The following is a 13,925-nucleotide window of genomic DNA, read 5'->3' as shown; positions in this document are numbered from 1 at the left end:
TTGGAAGGGATCTTGAGGCCTAAGGCACGGGAACCACCTTATGACGATCAAGTTAGCATATTTCTCTTGGATCTAGATGTTTATTTATAGATAGGTGTAAAAATATATGTGTATATATATACACACACATGTACATACATGTGTGCGCTTAAGTTGAGAGATAAGTGAAAACAAAAACCTTTATCTAGCGGCATTTATTTTTCTTTTCTAGAAAAAAGAGAAGAAAAAAAAAAAAAAAAAAGGTTATTAAAGCACTCGAAGCAATTTCTTTTACTATGTTCTTAGCACCAAAGAAGGTTATTAAAGCACTCGAAGCAATCCGTAGAGACTTTATTTGGGGGCGAAAGGCTGGCAAGCATAAGATTAGGTGGATAGCATGGAGTCAAATGACTAGAGATAGAGCACTAGGTGGAATGGGCCTAGGAAATTTGCGAAATACTAATCTTGCATTTATGACAAAGTGGTGGTGGAAGTACAAAGCAAAACCGAAGGAACTATGGACAAGGGTGATCAAAGCTATTCATGATAATAACAGGAGCTATAAGTTAATTCCGTCTAATAAAAAAGTTGCAGGGGTCTGGAAAGACATAACGAAAGCAGGTAAGGAACTGGAGAGCATGGGGGTATCAATAACAGACGAGCTAACAGTGGAAGTGGGGAATGGAAAAGCAATAAAATTTTGGCTGGATCGATGGTCTGGAGACAGGAGTCTTAAAGATGCATACCCGGGGATATTTAAAATCGCTGAAAACAAACATGCCATGGTTGCGGACTATGTTACAGTATTGCAAAATGAAAACCAATGGTTTATCACATGCACTCGGCCACCGAATACAGACGAGGAATGGAGTCAATGGGCTAACTTGTTACAACAAATTAACGGAACACGAGTCAGCGGAAAGGAAGACAGGTGGGGGTGGAAGTCGGACAGTAAAGGAATATTCTCAGTTGCTGCAGTTAGAAATCAGTTAAATAAAGCGGAAGTCAATCAAGAAGTTGAAGAATGGAAGCTTTGGAACAAATGGGTACCACCAAAGGCAAATTATTTCAGTTGGAGGGCAGCATTAGAAAAGATTTCGGTAAAGCGAGAATTGGTTAGAAGAGGCATGAATATAAGCAACGTACTGTGCCCAAGATGTGGTGTCAGTGAGGAGACGGTAGACCATCTTATTTGTGAATGCAGGGTGTCTCAAAGAATTTGGGTAGAAGTTTCGAAGTGGCTGAAAGTTCCGTCAATTTCTGGCCGCCGGAACTGCAAAGAATTGATGGAACACTGTTATACGCTAAAAGGATCAGGTGATTGGAGGAAAATTATCAATGTTGTGATTCAAGCGGCTCTTTGGAACATTTGGAAATCACGTAATGATAAAGAGTTTGAAGGACATCTTCGAAACGAGAAGGAGATATTGGATAACATAATGGAGGATAGTTTTATATGGGTTAAGACGAGGTCAAAGATACAAGGTATTGTGTGGGAGAGGTGGCTGGATTTTAATATAAGAGACGTAGTTAGTTAGACGTATTGTATAGGCGTGTTATTTTATGTTCGTTTATCTCATGTACTGTACTGTCTTTGGGTTTTTACAGCATATGCTGGCCCTGTTCTATCTATCATAGAATCTTACCGTTCAAAAAAAAAAATTTATTTTTCTTTTCTAATGAATTTGGCGGCGGGTTTAGCCCAAATGCACAAATCATTATCAGGCGCACTTAGTTATTAATATGTCTAAGCCTTGATTAAAGATATTGCCTACACTAAACATGAGCCATTTGTTGTCAGTTAATTTGGTTAACCAAATTATTAACATGTTTTAATGATCTTATAATATTCCAGTGATTATATAATTGTGCTCGGTTTATGTAAACTGTAGCGTTTATAGATCGGATCGGACAATTTAAATGCTTGTGTGTTTTTCCAGAAAGTTATAATATTACAAAATGATTTCCCATCTAGGGCAGGGGCGGACCTATATGAGAGGTTGGGTGGGCGGGCGCACCCCTTAAAAAAGAAAAGTTTAGTGTATTTTTTTAGGCTAAAATCTCGATCGCACCCCTTGAATGTTTGCAATCGCACCCCTTAATTGCAAAAACTGATACATGTGACCGGATTTTTCCTCCGGAAAGTAAAGCCGGCCGTCAGGAGGTACCTGCAAATGAAATGAAGAAGAAGACCATCCTTTGAAACTTAAATGGGTTTTCCTATTATATTTTAAAAAGTTATGATATTTTATTGTTTTTTTTTTTTTTTGCTTTTGAGTAAATTGCCATTTTAGTCCCTGAGGTTTGTCCAAATTTGTCATTTTAGTCTAAATAGTTTTTTTTTTCGCCTCTGGGTCCCTGACTTTTCCCTTTTGTTGTCATTTTGATCACAGACCCTAACTCCATTCAAAAACCTCATTTTTAACCATGGGCATTTTTTGGATTTTCATTTTAAATCTTTTCAATTGCCATTTTGATCCAATTCTAAAAAATTCTAAAAAATCCAAAAATATCTAAAAAATCCAAAAATATCTAAAAAACAAAAAAATCTAAAAACTAAAAAAAATCATAAAAATAAAAAAAATTCTAAAAATCATAAAAATTCTAAAGAATCAAAAAAATCAAAATAAAATTCTAAAAAATTCTAAAAACTCAAAAAATCATAAAAATTCTAAAAAATCAAAAACATTCTAAAAAATAAAAAAAAATTCTAAAAAATCAAAAAATTCTTAAAAATCAAAAGATTCTAAAAAATCAAAAAAATTCACAAAAAATAAAAAAAAATATATAAAAACTCAAACAAACATATCTTAAAGTTTCAAATTCAAAAAATGACGATATATTCCTCGTCCAGACGAATATATTTTCAAGTTTTATATATTTTGTTGAGTGAATGAGTGGTCATGATGAGATAGAACCATTTATCCATTTAAAAAATCAAATCTCATTTTAAGTTGACATCTTTCACAAACATTCTTATATTTCCACATTAATTGTCACCCTTTTGGCCTTTTATATATGTTTTCATAGCAAAACTATTTATTACAATAATATTTTCATCATTAGTTTAGTATCAATTAATATAATTTACTAAATATAAATATCATGAAATATAAATTTTATAAACTAAAACAAAACATGTATGTTCGTTAGTTAGTGGTTCTATCTCATTATGACCACTCATTCACTCAACAAAATAGATAAAACTTGAAAATATATTCGTCTGCACGAGGAATATATCGTCATTTTTTGAATTTGAAACTTTAAAATATGTTTGTTTGAGTTTTTAGATTTTTTTTATTTTTTAGATTTTTTTAATTTTTTTAGAATTTTTTGGATTTTTTAGATTTTTTTGAATTTTTTTAAATTTTTAGAATTTTTTTTATTTTTTTAGATTTTTTAGAATTTTTATGATTTTTATTTTTTAGAATTTTTTGATTTTTTAGAATTTTTTTTATTTTTTAGAATTTTTATGATTTTTAGATTTTTTTTATGATTTTTTTTATTTTTTAGATTTTTTTGGATTTTTTGGAATTTTTTGGATTTTTTAAATTTTTTAGAATTGGATCAAAATGGCAATTGAAAAGATTTAAAATGAAAATTCCCAAAATGCCCCTGGTTAAAAATGAAGATTTTGGATGGAGTTAGGGTCTGTGATCAATATGGCAACAAAAGGGAAAAATCAGGGACACGGAGGCTAAAAAAAACTATTTAAACTAAAATGGCAAAGTTGAACAAAACTCAGGGACTAAAATGAAAATTTACTCTTTGCTTTTTTAAGGCTTGTAGCAAAAGCCTGCAACTTTTATAGGTTAGACCTATCCTTATTTAGTTATTAAGATAAATACATAAAACTATGAATTAATTACGTTAATTATCTAATTTTAAAATTTTGTGGACTCTTTATTTGATTAATATACTTCGGTCTGTTATATATATATATATATATATATATATATATATATATATATATATATATATATATATATATATATATATATAGGTTTAGGATCCTGTACAAAGTGCTTAATTTGTAAGAAGTGTAAGAAATATTCCTGTAATGACAAGTGTCCATCCTCTTAATTAATTCAAAAGGGTAGTTTTGTAATTGTACATTTTTGTCATTTAATTCAAATTCAACATAACTGATCCAAAAATAACCGTCCATGAGATTGTTTAGGGATTTGAACGAATTTTGTAATTTCCTGCAAGATACAATACGATTGTGTTATACGTATCTTTCAATCATCATTAATTATAAATACATAAAGGATTATCAAATCGATATCCCCATTCCAGTTGTTTAACGTCTGCGCCTTTTTTCGATTCTGGTGTTTTATATCAATTTCAATGGAGTCCAGCGATGCAGGTTAATGTGTATCATAGTGTTTTATTCTGGTGTTCTATTAAGTTGTATGGTGTTATATTCATAGAAGGTTGCTGGGGATTCCAGATAAAACACCATGACTTGAATCATGGCGTGGTGTTTTATCTGGTGACATTGTTCATGGCATAGTGTTTTAAACATCTGGTGACAAAACACCACGCCATGAACAATGTCTCCAGATAAAACACTACGGCATGAATAATGTCTCCAGATAAAACACCACACCATGAACAATGTCTCCAGATAAAACACCACCCCATGAATAATGTCTCCTGATAAAACACCATGACTTGAATCATAGATGTTTAAAACACCACACTATGAACAAGGTCTCCAGATAAAACACCATGACTTGAATCCTAGTCTTGGTGTTTTAAAATCTGGGAATGTTTTGTATTTATAAAACACTACGCCATGAACAATGTCTCCAGATAAAACACCACGCCATCAACAATGTCTCCAGATAAAACACCATGACTTGAATCTACGATTACGTTTTAAAAATCTGGGAATGTTTTAAAGTATGAAGAAATTCGCTGAATTTTTTTGGAGATTGATGGCGGTTACATATAATTCGCTGATCTTTAGGAGTTTGATGGGTGGTTTTGAAACGGTTACCATATTTGAAACATTTGAAAAGACACTATTGCCCTTCAATTTTACATAAGGCCCTTCTAATTAAAACACAATTTACATTTTATACCCTATTGATCTCAACCATTAGATCAAATATCCAATGGTTTAAAACACTTCTTACCCTTCTTACATTTTAGACACTTTTTACCATATATATATATATATATGGTAAAAAGTGTCTAAAATGTAAGAAGGGTAAGAAGTGTTTTAAACCATTGGATATTTGATCTAATGGTTGAGATCAATAGGGTATAAAATGTAAATTGTGTTTTAATTAGAAGGGCCTTATGTAAAATTGAAGGGCAATAGTGTCTTTTCAAATGTTTCAAATATGGTAACCGTCTTCTACACAACCAAAACCCCCATTGTTCTCCTAAAAATCAGCAACTTTCCCCAATAAAAAATGGTAACCGTATCCTACACTATATGAAGATATAACACTATGAACCCTTGATAAAACACTATATGAAGATATAACACTATGAACCAGAAAAATCAAGATGTATGTACAGAATATAACACTATTGATTGGGGATAAAACACTATGAACCAGAAAATCAAGATGTCTGTACAGAATATAACACTATTGATTGGAGATAAAACACTATAAACCAGAAAATTAAGATGTCTCTACAGAATATAACACTATTGATTGGTAATAAAACACTATGAACCAGAAAATTAAGATGTCTGTACAGAATATAACACTATTGATTGGGGATAAAACACTATGAAAGGAAATTAAGATGTCTGTACAGAATATAACACTATTGATTGAGGATAAAACACTATACATCTGTAAATGCTATAAAACACCAAAATCGAAAAAGGACGCAAAAAGTAAACAACTGTATTGTATCTGGGGAAGATATCTGGCGATTTCATGTATGTATAATTGATGAAGAATGATGCGTAGATGATAATCTTATTGGATCTTGCAAAAAAATTCAAAATTCGAATCAATCCCTATAAAAACTCATCACCAGTTTTTTTTTTTTTTTTTTGGCAGTTATCTTGGAAATCAATTAAATGATAAGAATGTCAAATTACTAATATACCCTTTTGAATTAATTAGGATAAAGGACACTTGTCACTCCCAAATTATTTCTCACACTTCTCACAAAAGTTCCACTTTGTACAGGATCCTTTACCTATATATATATTAGATATAAATATAACATATATGGTTATAAATTAGTTACATTCTTTGTATTTTAAAATTTTAAAAAGAATAAATATATAAATAAAACATAAAAGATTGTAGTACATATGCATAGTTGTATAGTATTCAGAAAGAGATTTTTAATTGTGATCAATCTGACTTATTTGAACTGTTTAAATGATTCTATGAAATTGAGCATCCAAAAATAACGACTATATTGGAATAAATTCTTGGATCCGCTCCTGTCGGAGGCTTTTCTAGCAACGTTGAAGAGCTATGCAAGTAGATTTTTCCGACCCGACCCGAATCGGACTAAAAATGTATTATATAGCGATAGACAAAAGACACCTTTAAAATTCCGCACCCCATGAAAAAAATTTCTGGGTCCGCCACTGATCTAGGGTTTTGTATGAGTTTTGCTTTTGGTATACTTTCATATCCTGTTTTCTGTCGTTTCAGGGAGTACCAGAACTCACCTGGCATGAATAGTGTGTTCGCATTGCCTACCAACGTTTTCTGACACAGTTTGTATCTTATTGCGACGCAGCGAATACGATGATGTGATGTGATATGAAATATAAAAGTATATCCTAGTATTGCAAGACTTTATAAGACTCAATTATATTAAAATTGAGTCTAATGCACGTAAATAAATATGTAAACAATGATTAAGTCATATGGAATTACCGGTTATGTTGCTGTTTGTAACACATAACGACAGCTTAAATTTGAAAAGACATAAATAGGAAAATATAAACAAGTTCCATTATATTTTCATGAATGTATATGTATAAATATACAGAAACGTAAAGAATCATTTTGTTAGCATAATAAAATTAGTGACTCCTTTTTGTACAGGTATTTCATTTAGCCCATTAAGCCGGTTGACTTAGATAGAGTCTATCTTTGTTGTCTTGATTTTCTTTGTTATTATTGGAATTCTCTTTTTTCTCATAATAAAACCTAGTTGTATTCTCTGTATTTCATTGTCAATATATGGTATCATGCTCTATTTGATCCATTTTTATTAATTTGAATATGAAAGAGTTTGTAACAAGCACTAGTTTTGCGGATAGATGTAAGTGTTTAAGTGTGAAAACTTCGGAAAACTTTCGGCCGCAACAAGCTATTCAACTTTTTATTCATATAGTATTGTGACTTGTTAACATAGTAAAGTTTCTCATTTAGCTCATTAAGCTAGGTAACCTAGATAACTTGTCTATTTATTGTCTTGATTTTCTTTGTGTTTTATCCTAATTCTCTTTTCCCTAGTAATAAAACTCTAGTCTTTTTTTTTAACGGCAAATTTGGATCACTGACGGACCACTGGAGTATCATCGTGCCACCAGTGGAACCACCCGATCATATCCATCTCCACTAGGCATAATGCCTATACACCAATTTAGGAGGAAACCTAATAAATATGGGAAAACCCCCCTTGCGGGAATCGAACCCAAGACCTATAGATCCCAAAGTTTTATCCCTATGCCATTATGCTATAAAGACATGGGAACTCTAGTTGTATTATCATTGTAAATTTACAACTTACACATTCACCAATCAAAATATACTAAAAAGATTAAGGAATAAAGTCTAAGCAGACCTTTATAATGTCTTAAGAATAGCAAAACACTTGATTCATTCAAATTCAATCCACTATACTATGGGCATCTCCAGCTTCTACCCGGGCCACCATAATAAAATATAGGATCAGCAACATAATCTATAAGATATGATATATCGTAGCAACGATACTCATCTACATTGACTTGGGTCCATTCAGGCATTATCAAAGGCCCTGAGTTTTGTTCAACCCGCATTCGTGCCATGGTCCCGCACTCATCATACATTGCCGGGGGCATTTCACCGTTGCCCATATACGTGGCCGTGTGGGGATGTTTACCCTTCACCATTGAGCTGTAGACCTCGCCACCCCACTTGACCATGATCCCTTGGTACTTTAACAACACAAACAGCTCACTCGGCCAGTACCCTATGTCGATAGACTCCCCATAATTCACCCACCAGTTGTTTGTTTCCGGGTCCTTATAAATGTGAACTATGATCTGGTAGGGAAGACCATAAGGCTTAGAGATGGGGTAAATGGCTGCACCAAGCGCTATTTTATGGTTCACTTGAACGAACCCGGGACATGTGAGGTCAAAGCACCCTGTTGTTCTTGAACCATCAGCCTGCAGATGATTGAAAACCATTAAACTTTAATTCAAACTGCACTCATGAGTGAGCTGTGAGCCACACAAGACCGGAGCTTAAACGAACATATTAATTATGTAATTACCTATTACCTATTACCTAATTACCTATTACCTATTACCTAAACACAACAAATACAAAGGTCGGCAGGAATAGTGCCTCCATTTGATTGGAGGAAAGGGGCGGCAAGGGGAATAGTGTCAGGCACCTGCCTAACACTTCTCTATTGGCCCAATTAATTTATGATTTTATCCCCGCTTTAAAATTATGATTTTGCCGTCCGTTCAAAATTACGTTTTTGCACCCAGTTAAAAATATATTTGCCCTTTTGCCCCCAGCTCAAAATTACGATTTTGCCCTTGGTAGAAAAAATACGATTTGACCCTCAGCCAAAATTACGGTTTTGCCCCAGATCAAAATAAAAATATGTTTTTCCCCTAGCTAAAAATTACGATTTTACACCAGTTTATTATTTTACACCCACTTTAAAATTACGTTTTTCGCCTCCAGTTTAAAATTACGTTTTGCCACCCCCCCTCCCCCCCAAAAATAAACATATGCTTTTGCCCCCGCTCAAAATTACGATTTTACCCTCATTTCAAAAATACGTTTTCGCCCCCAGTTCAAAATAAAAATATGGTTTTCTTCTGATTCAAAATTACGATTTTATCATCGGTTCAAAATTATGATTTTGCCCCTGGTTCAAAATCAAATATAATACTGTTTTTTTAATTGGTTGAGAATTATTCGGCCATCGCCCCACAACGCGGGCGGGACATCAACTAGTTTTATTCAAAACAGTACATACATATTTGCATAATAACTAATATTATACGTAAAAGAGTTAAATGCCATTTTAGTCCTTGTGGTTTGGACTATTTTGCAAGTTTAGTCCAAAGGTTTCATTTTTAGCCTGTGAGTCCAAAAAGGTTTCACCGTTGCCATTATAGTCCACTGGGTTAACTTCATCCGTTTTTCTATTAACGAGAAGGGCAATTCGTTTATTTTATATGTAATTCTGTTAATTAGAAGGCCAATTCAGACATATAAAATGACCATATTGCCCTTCTCGTTGACAGAAAAAACGGATGAAGTTAACCCAGTGCACTAAAATGGCAATGGTAAAACCTTTTTAGACCCACAGGCTAAAAATGAAACCTTTGAACTAAACTGGAAAAATGGCCCAAACCACAGAGACTAAAATGACATTTAACTCTACGTAAAATTATGATAAAAAGTAATTTAATTAGTTATCTTTTGTTATGTATAAAGATTCTTATAAATATATAAATAAAATAACTATAAATATAAATAAATAACAAATAATAAACAAGGTATGCTCTAGTTTTAAAAAAATCCCACAAGTCAAGTTAGAGCTTTAAAAAATAGCGCTGTTAACGAGTTAAACTCAAACTCTTTTAAGTCAAACAAGACTAGTACGAGTTTAGACAAGTTCAGCCTCAGTTCAACTCATTTACGTCTCTAATTCTAAGTGATAATATAATAAATTTAAAATATTGTTTCGAAATTTTCTATATCAAACAACTTTTTCTATATCCAAATTTTCAAACAAAAAAAAGTTGGAATAGATGAGGGTAAGTTAGTTACCGTCCAATAAACATACAAACGAGTTTCATGATCGTTGTAAACGCTTGGATTTACCTAAAAACACATAGACAATATATATAATATATGTGTTAGAAGAAAAATTTTATGGTGATCTTAACACGAGTACACATACACAAGTGTTAATTTAACCTGATCGTTAAAACAAATAATTGTAGAATCAAAGATTGTTCGACAAGATATATAAATTAAGATTGATGGACTTACTGCCCAGCCGGTTTCAACAAGTTCAAAATCACGAAGACCACCATTTTGGATAACGACACGAGAGGTACTATACTCATCTTCCTTCTCAACGTAAGGAGTCCATACTTTCGTGTCGGCTTTGGCCCCTGAATAACTGTATCCCTCTGTATATACCTCAGAAACCTACTCAACCAAAATATACTATATCAAATCACATATTTAATTTCTACCTTTCTAAATGTTAAATGTTAAATTATAAATTATCAAGTCTTTTATTAATTATCAAATATGTTGTATATGACTCTTTAATGAGAAAAAGAAAACATGCATGCATGTGAATTCATAGGTACGTCGTAACTAATATAATATGATCTTGATGATTGCTAATAAGAATGAAGGTACCGTGACGGACCAAAGATTTTTTTTTGATTGAGGTCCATTTTTTTTTTGTGTTATAATTTTTTACAATCAAACATTAAAATTTTCGGGTCGGTCATCGTAGTCGGGTCGGGGCTAGGAAATAATGTAGAAGCATTTAGTGGATATGAAACCAACACATTATTAAGAACCATTTTTAAGAATTAAGTTATCAAATTGTGGTAATTAATAAGTTGCTGGAAACCAAAAGCTATCTAAACAACACAGCTACTTCACATAACTTCAAAATTTTGTTTAAGGTTTTTTTTTTTTTTTTTCTTAACGTCATTATATGTTGGAAGTCTTATTTGGTAATCAAATGTGAAATAAAATCATTCGAAGACATTAAATTTATCATTTTAAAGAAGTAAATTAGATGGTCAATGAGTGGTTGTGCTGTTTTAAAACACTAGTTTAATTTTGATGGAAAAAATAAACTAAAAAACAAGAAATGGAAGACTTGAACTTGAGACATATTTGTTGGAACACAAGGAGATTTAACACCATACCATCTTTGTTTTTAATACTATGAGGTCCAACTAACTTATTTTATGGGGTCCTTGAAAAATTTAACATGCCGGTTCTACTATTTTTTTCAAAAAACATTGGGGTCCGTGAACCCCGACCCGCATCATATGGGTTCGCCCCTGAAGGTCGATAACTTTGAAATCTGGAAAAGGCTGATATTGTATTTTCAGTGGAAAACCAGAATGACTTAAAAGCCTTTTTTAAATTAAACTATTTTTTTATATCGTGCGTTGCTGTGAAACGGACAAATGATAATGTAAAACAAACGTGATTTGAAAATAAAGCATGTTGTTTAAAAGTCAAACCCCTTAAAAGGATTTAGTTTATCATTGGTACCGTTTTTTGATACCAAATAAATACTTTATTTTGAGAACAACTTCGTTTTTGACAAAACTTATAACAGAATGTCAGGGAAAAAATCAAGCAAAACTACGTGCTTAAGTTTTTAGGTGGTGGGGTGGGAGTGGGTGTTTAGGATTTTTTTTTTTTTTTGGGAGGGGTTTAGCTTTTTTTAGGTTTTTGAGGGGTGAGGGGTTTTATGTTTTTGGGTGTTGGTGGGGTGGGAGTGGGTGTTTAGGATTTTTTTTTTTTTTTTTTTTTGAGAGGGGGGGGGTTAGGTTTTTAGGTGGTGGTGGGGGTGGGTGTTTAGGTTTTGGGTGGTTGTGTAATGGGTTTAAGTTTTCGGTTCGAGCTGGCTCGGCTCGAGCTCGAATTTCAAATCGAGCTAAGATTTGAGGCTCGAGCTCGATTAGAATTCGAGCTAGCTCGGCTCAGCTCGATGTAACTCGAAATAACAAAAAACCACAAAATTTACTATTTAAAAAAGCCTTAAAGTGACTTTTTTCATATACTAAGGGGCATAATTGCCATTTAATTTTACCTTATGACTAAATATGCAAGTATAAATACTTAATTCACTTTCTACATTGTCTTTACCTTCTTTTATAGGGGAAATACTCCCTTAGTTTTTGTTTTCTAAACGATGTGGGACAAAAAATGAATGATGTAAACCTTATCGAGGCATGTCACGAGCTCATGAGCCGAGCCAAACCAAGCTCGAGCTCGGGTCTTTTACAAACCGAGCCGAGCCGAGCTGGCTCGTTAACAACCGAGCCAATTTCGAGCCGAGCTTTCTTCAAGCGAGTTTCGAAGAAGCTTCGAGCCACAAGTTTTTTGAACACCCCTATCACTGTATAATTCTTTCTTACACTTCTTATTTTTAGAAAATTTTGTAGAATATCTTAACCCTATATTATGATTGTCATATTCATTGAAGAATACTCATTCACAGATTTATGATATACACGATTTATTTTTCAATAATCAACCTTTTCTCATGTGATACACTGTCGCATATCAAATTTCCACTTGGTATACATACATTTGATAGCATACACTTTGCTGTCATTCCTTTAATATATAACCGAGTTTGATGACGGAGGTAACCCAAGACCAAATAAAAATGACTTAAATATATGAACGCTTAAAAGGTTAAATGGCTCAAAGGTTGAAAACCTGGGGAGTTGAAATAAAGCAATGCGGGAACTTTAACTCCTATGACAGACGCCAAAAGGGTTCAGACCATCGAAGGTCTGAAGGCCGGAACCCTTCCAGTAGGGAGAAAGGCATAAGTTTCACACCCCTCACCAAGACTCCTCAAGAAATCCTCGCAACAGAAGAAGTCAAGCAAAACTTTCGGCCTCCTAGACCTCTCCCCAAAAGCAGAAAGAATGAAAATTCCACACAATACTGTGAATTTCATGAAGAAAAGGGGCACCACACCAATGATTGCTTCCAGCTTAAGAAAAGGATTGAAGAAGACGTTAAGTTCGGGGAACTTGCTCACTTGGTGAAGGGAGTAAGGGACAAAATGGTTGAAGGAAAGGGCAAGGAAGTCAATATGGTGGATTTTGATGGAAGGGTTCCACACAAAAGACAGCGGTTGAAAGCTTGAGAGCTTCAGTGTGTTTGCTTCCCTCCAATGGAAAAGGACCCTGTTGTGGTTGAGGCTACTGTGGGAACATTAAAAACAAGCAAAGCATACATAGACACTGGTGCTGCCACCGAAATCATGTTTGAAAAGTTCTTCAACCGTTTGAGCAGCGAAGAACGTTCAAGGCTTCAACCCTCCGGGACCTCCATAAAAGGTATTACCGAAAAACCCCTTAAGCATTTAGGGCAACTGACACTTGATGTTCGTTTCAGCGAAGGTCAGAAGGAGAGAGTCCAACCACTCACCTTTGTGGTTATCAATATACCTTCAAACTATGAAGTGATAATTGGAAGGCCGGGGCAGTGTGCATTCTATATGGCTGTGTCTGTTGGCCATGGCACTGTTAAATTTCCCACCGAGAGGGGAATAGCAACCCTTCAACCTTCTCAGGAGGCCTATATGGTTGAAGGTGAAAGTTCCAAAAGTGAAGAAGACAAGCAAAGGCTAATCATAAATCCTAAGTACCCTGAGCAGAGGATAAGGGTCAATCCAAGCCTTTCACAAGAAACCCTCTCATATCTTGAAAAGTTGTTAACACATTACAGTGATGTCTTTGGTTGGTGCCCGGAAGATATGACAGGCATCCCTCGAAGCATTGCTGAACATGAGTTGAGAATACCACCTGATGTCAAGCCTGTTGTCCAAAAGAAATGAAGTCTAGCCCCTGAAAGAAGCTTGGCTGCATGCCAAGAGGTTGAAAAGCTTGTGTCAGCCGGCATTCTTGATGTGTGTAAAATGCAACATATAAATTACATCAAATAAGGCATAAAACTAACCCCTTTTAAGTACTAATGTTG

General features: G+C 33.8%; 2 protein-coding genes across 3 annotated transcripts in view; one reads left to right on the top strand and one right to left on the bottom strand.

Annotated features, from left to right (window-relative positions):
• Window positions 1-275: 275 nt before the first annotated feature.
• On the top strand, window positions 276-1,517 carry LOC110876004. Its single transcript, XM_022124187.1, has one exon. It carries the CDS (start codon window positions 276-278, stop codon window positions 1,515-1,517), a length of 1,242 nt encoding a protein of 413 aa, XP_021979879.1.
• A 6,199-nt stretch (window positions 1,518-7,716) lies between these two features.
• The window catches only part of LOC110876003, a 45,762-nt gene continuing 39,553 nt past the window's right edge, over window positions 7,717-13,925 (bottom strand). The window contains exons 4-6 of one of the 2 annotated variants that reach the window (XM_035975150.1): window positions 10,212-10,373; window positions 9,987-10,040; window positions 7,717-8,356 (exon numbers count right to left, since the gene is read on the bottom strand). In XM_035975150.1, the coding sequence (XP_035831043.1) occupies window positions 7,826-8,356; window positions 9,987-10,040; window positions 10,212-10,373 (747 nt within the window). In that variant the 3' untranslated portion in view covers window positions 7,717-7,825. The remainder of the gene's footprint in view (window positions 8,357-9,986; window positions 10,041-10,211; window positions 10,374-13,925) is intronic. The other variant, XM_035975151.1, reaches the window with a different exon arrangement.

Source organism: Helianthus annuus, chromosome 7, assembly GCF_002127325.2.
Source record: "Helianthus annuus cultivar XRQ/B chromosome 7, HanXRQr2.0-SUNRISE, whole genome shotgun sequence".
In the NCBI taxonomy this organism is placed as follows: Eukaryota; Viridiplantae; Streptophyta; class Magnoliopsida; order Asterales; family Asteraceae; genus Helianthus; species Helianthus annuus.
The sequence above is the reverse complement of the archived record's forward strand: the minus strand, read 5'-3'. Positions and strand labels throughout refer to the sequence as shown.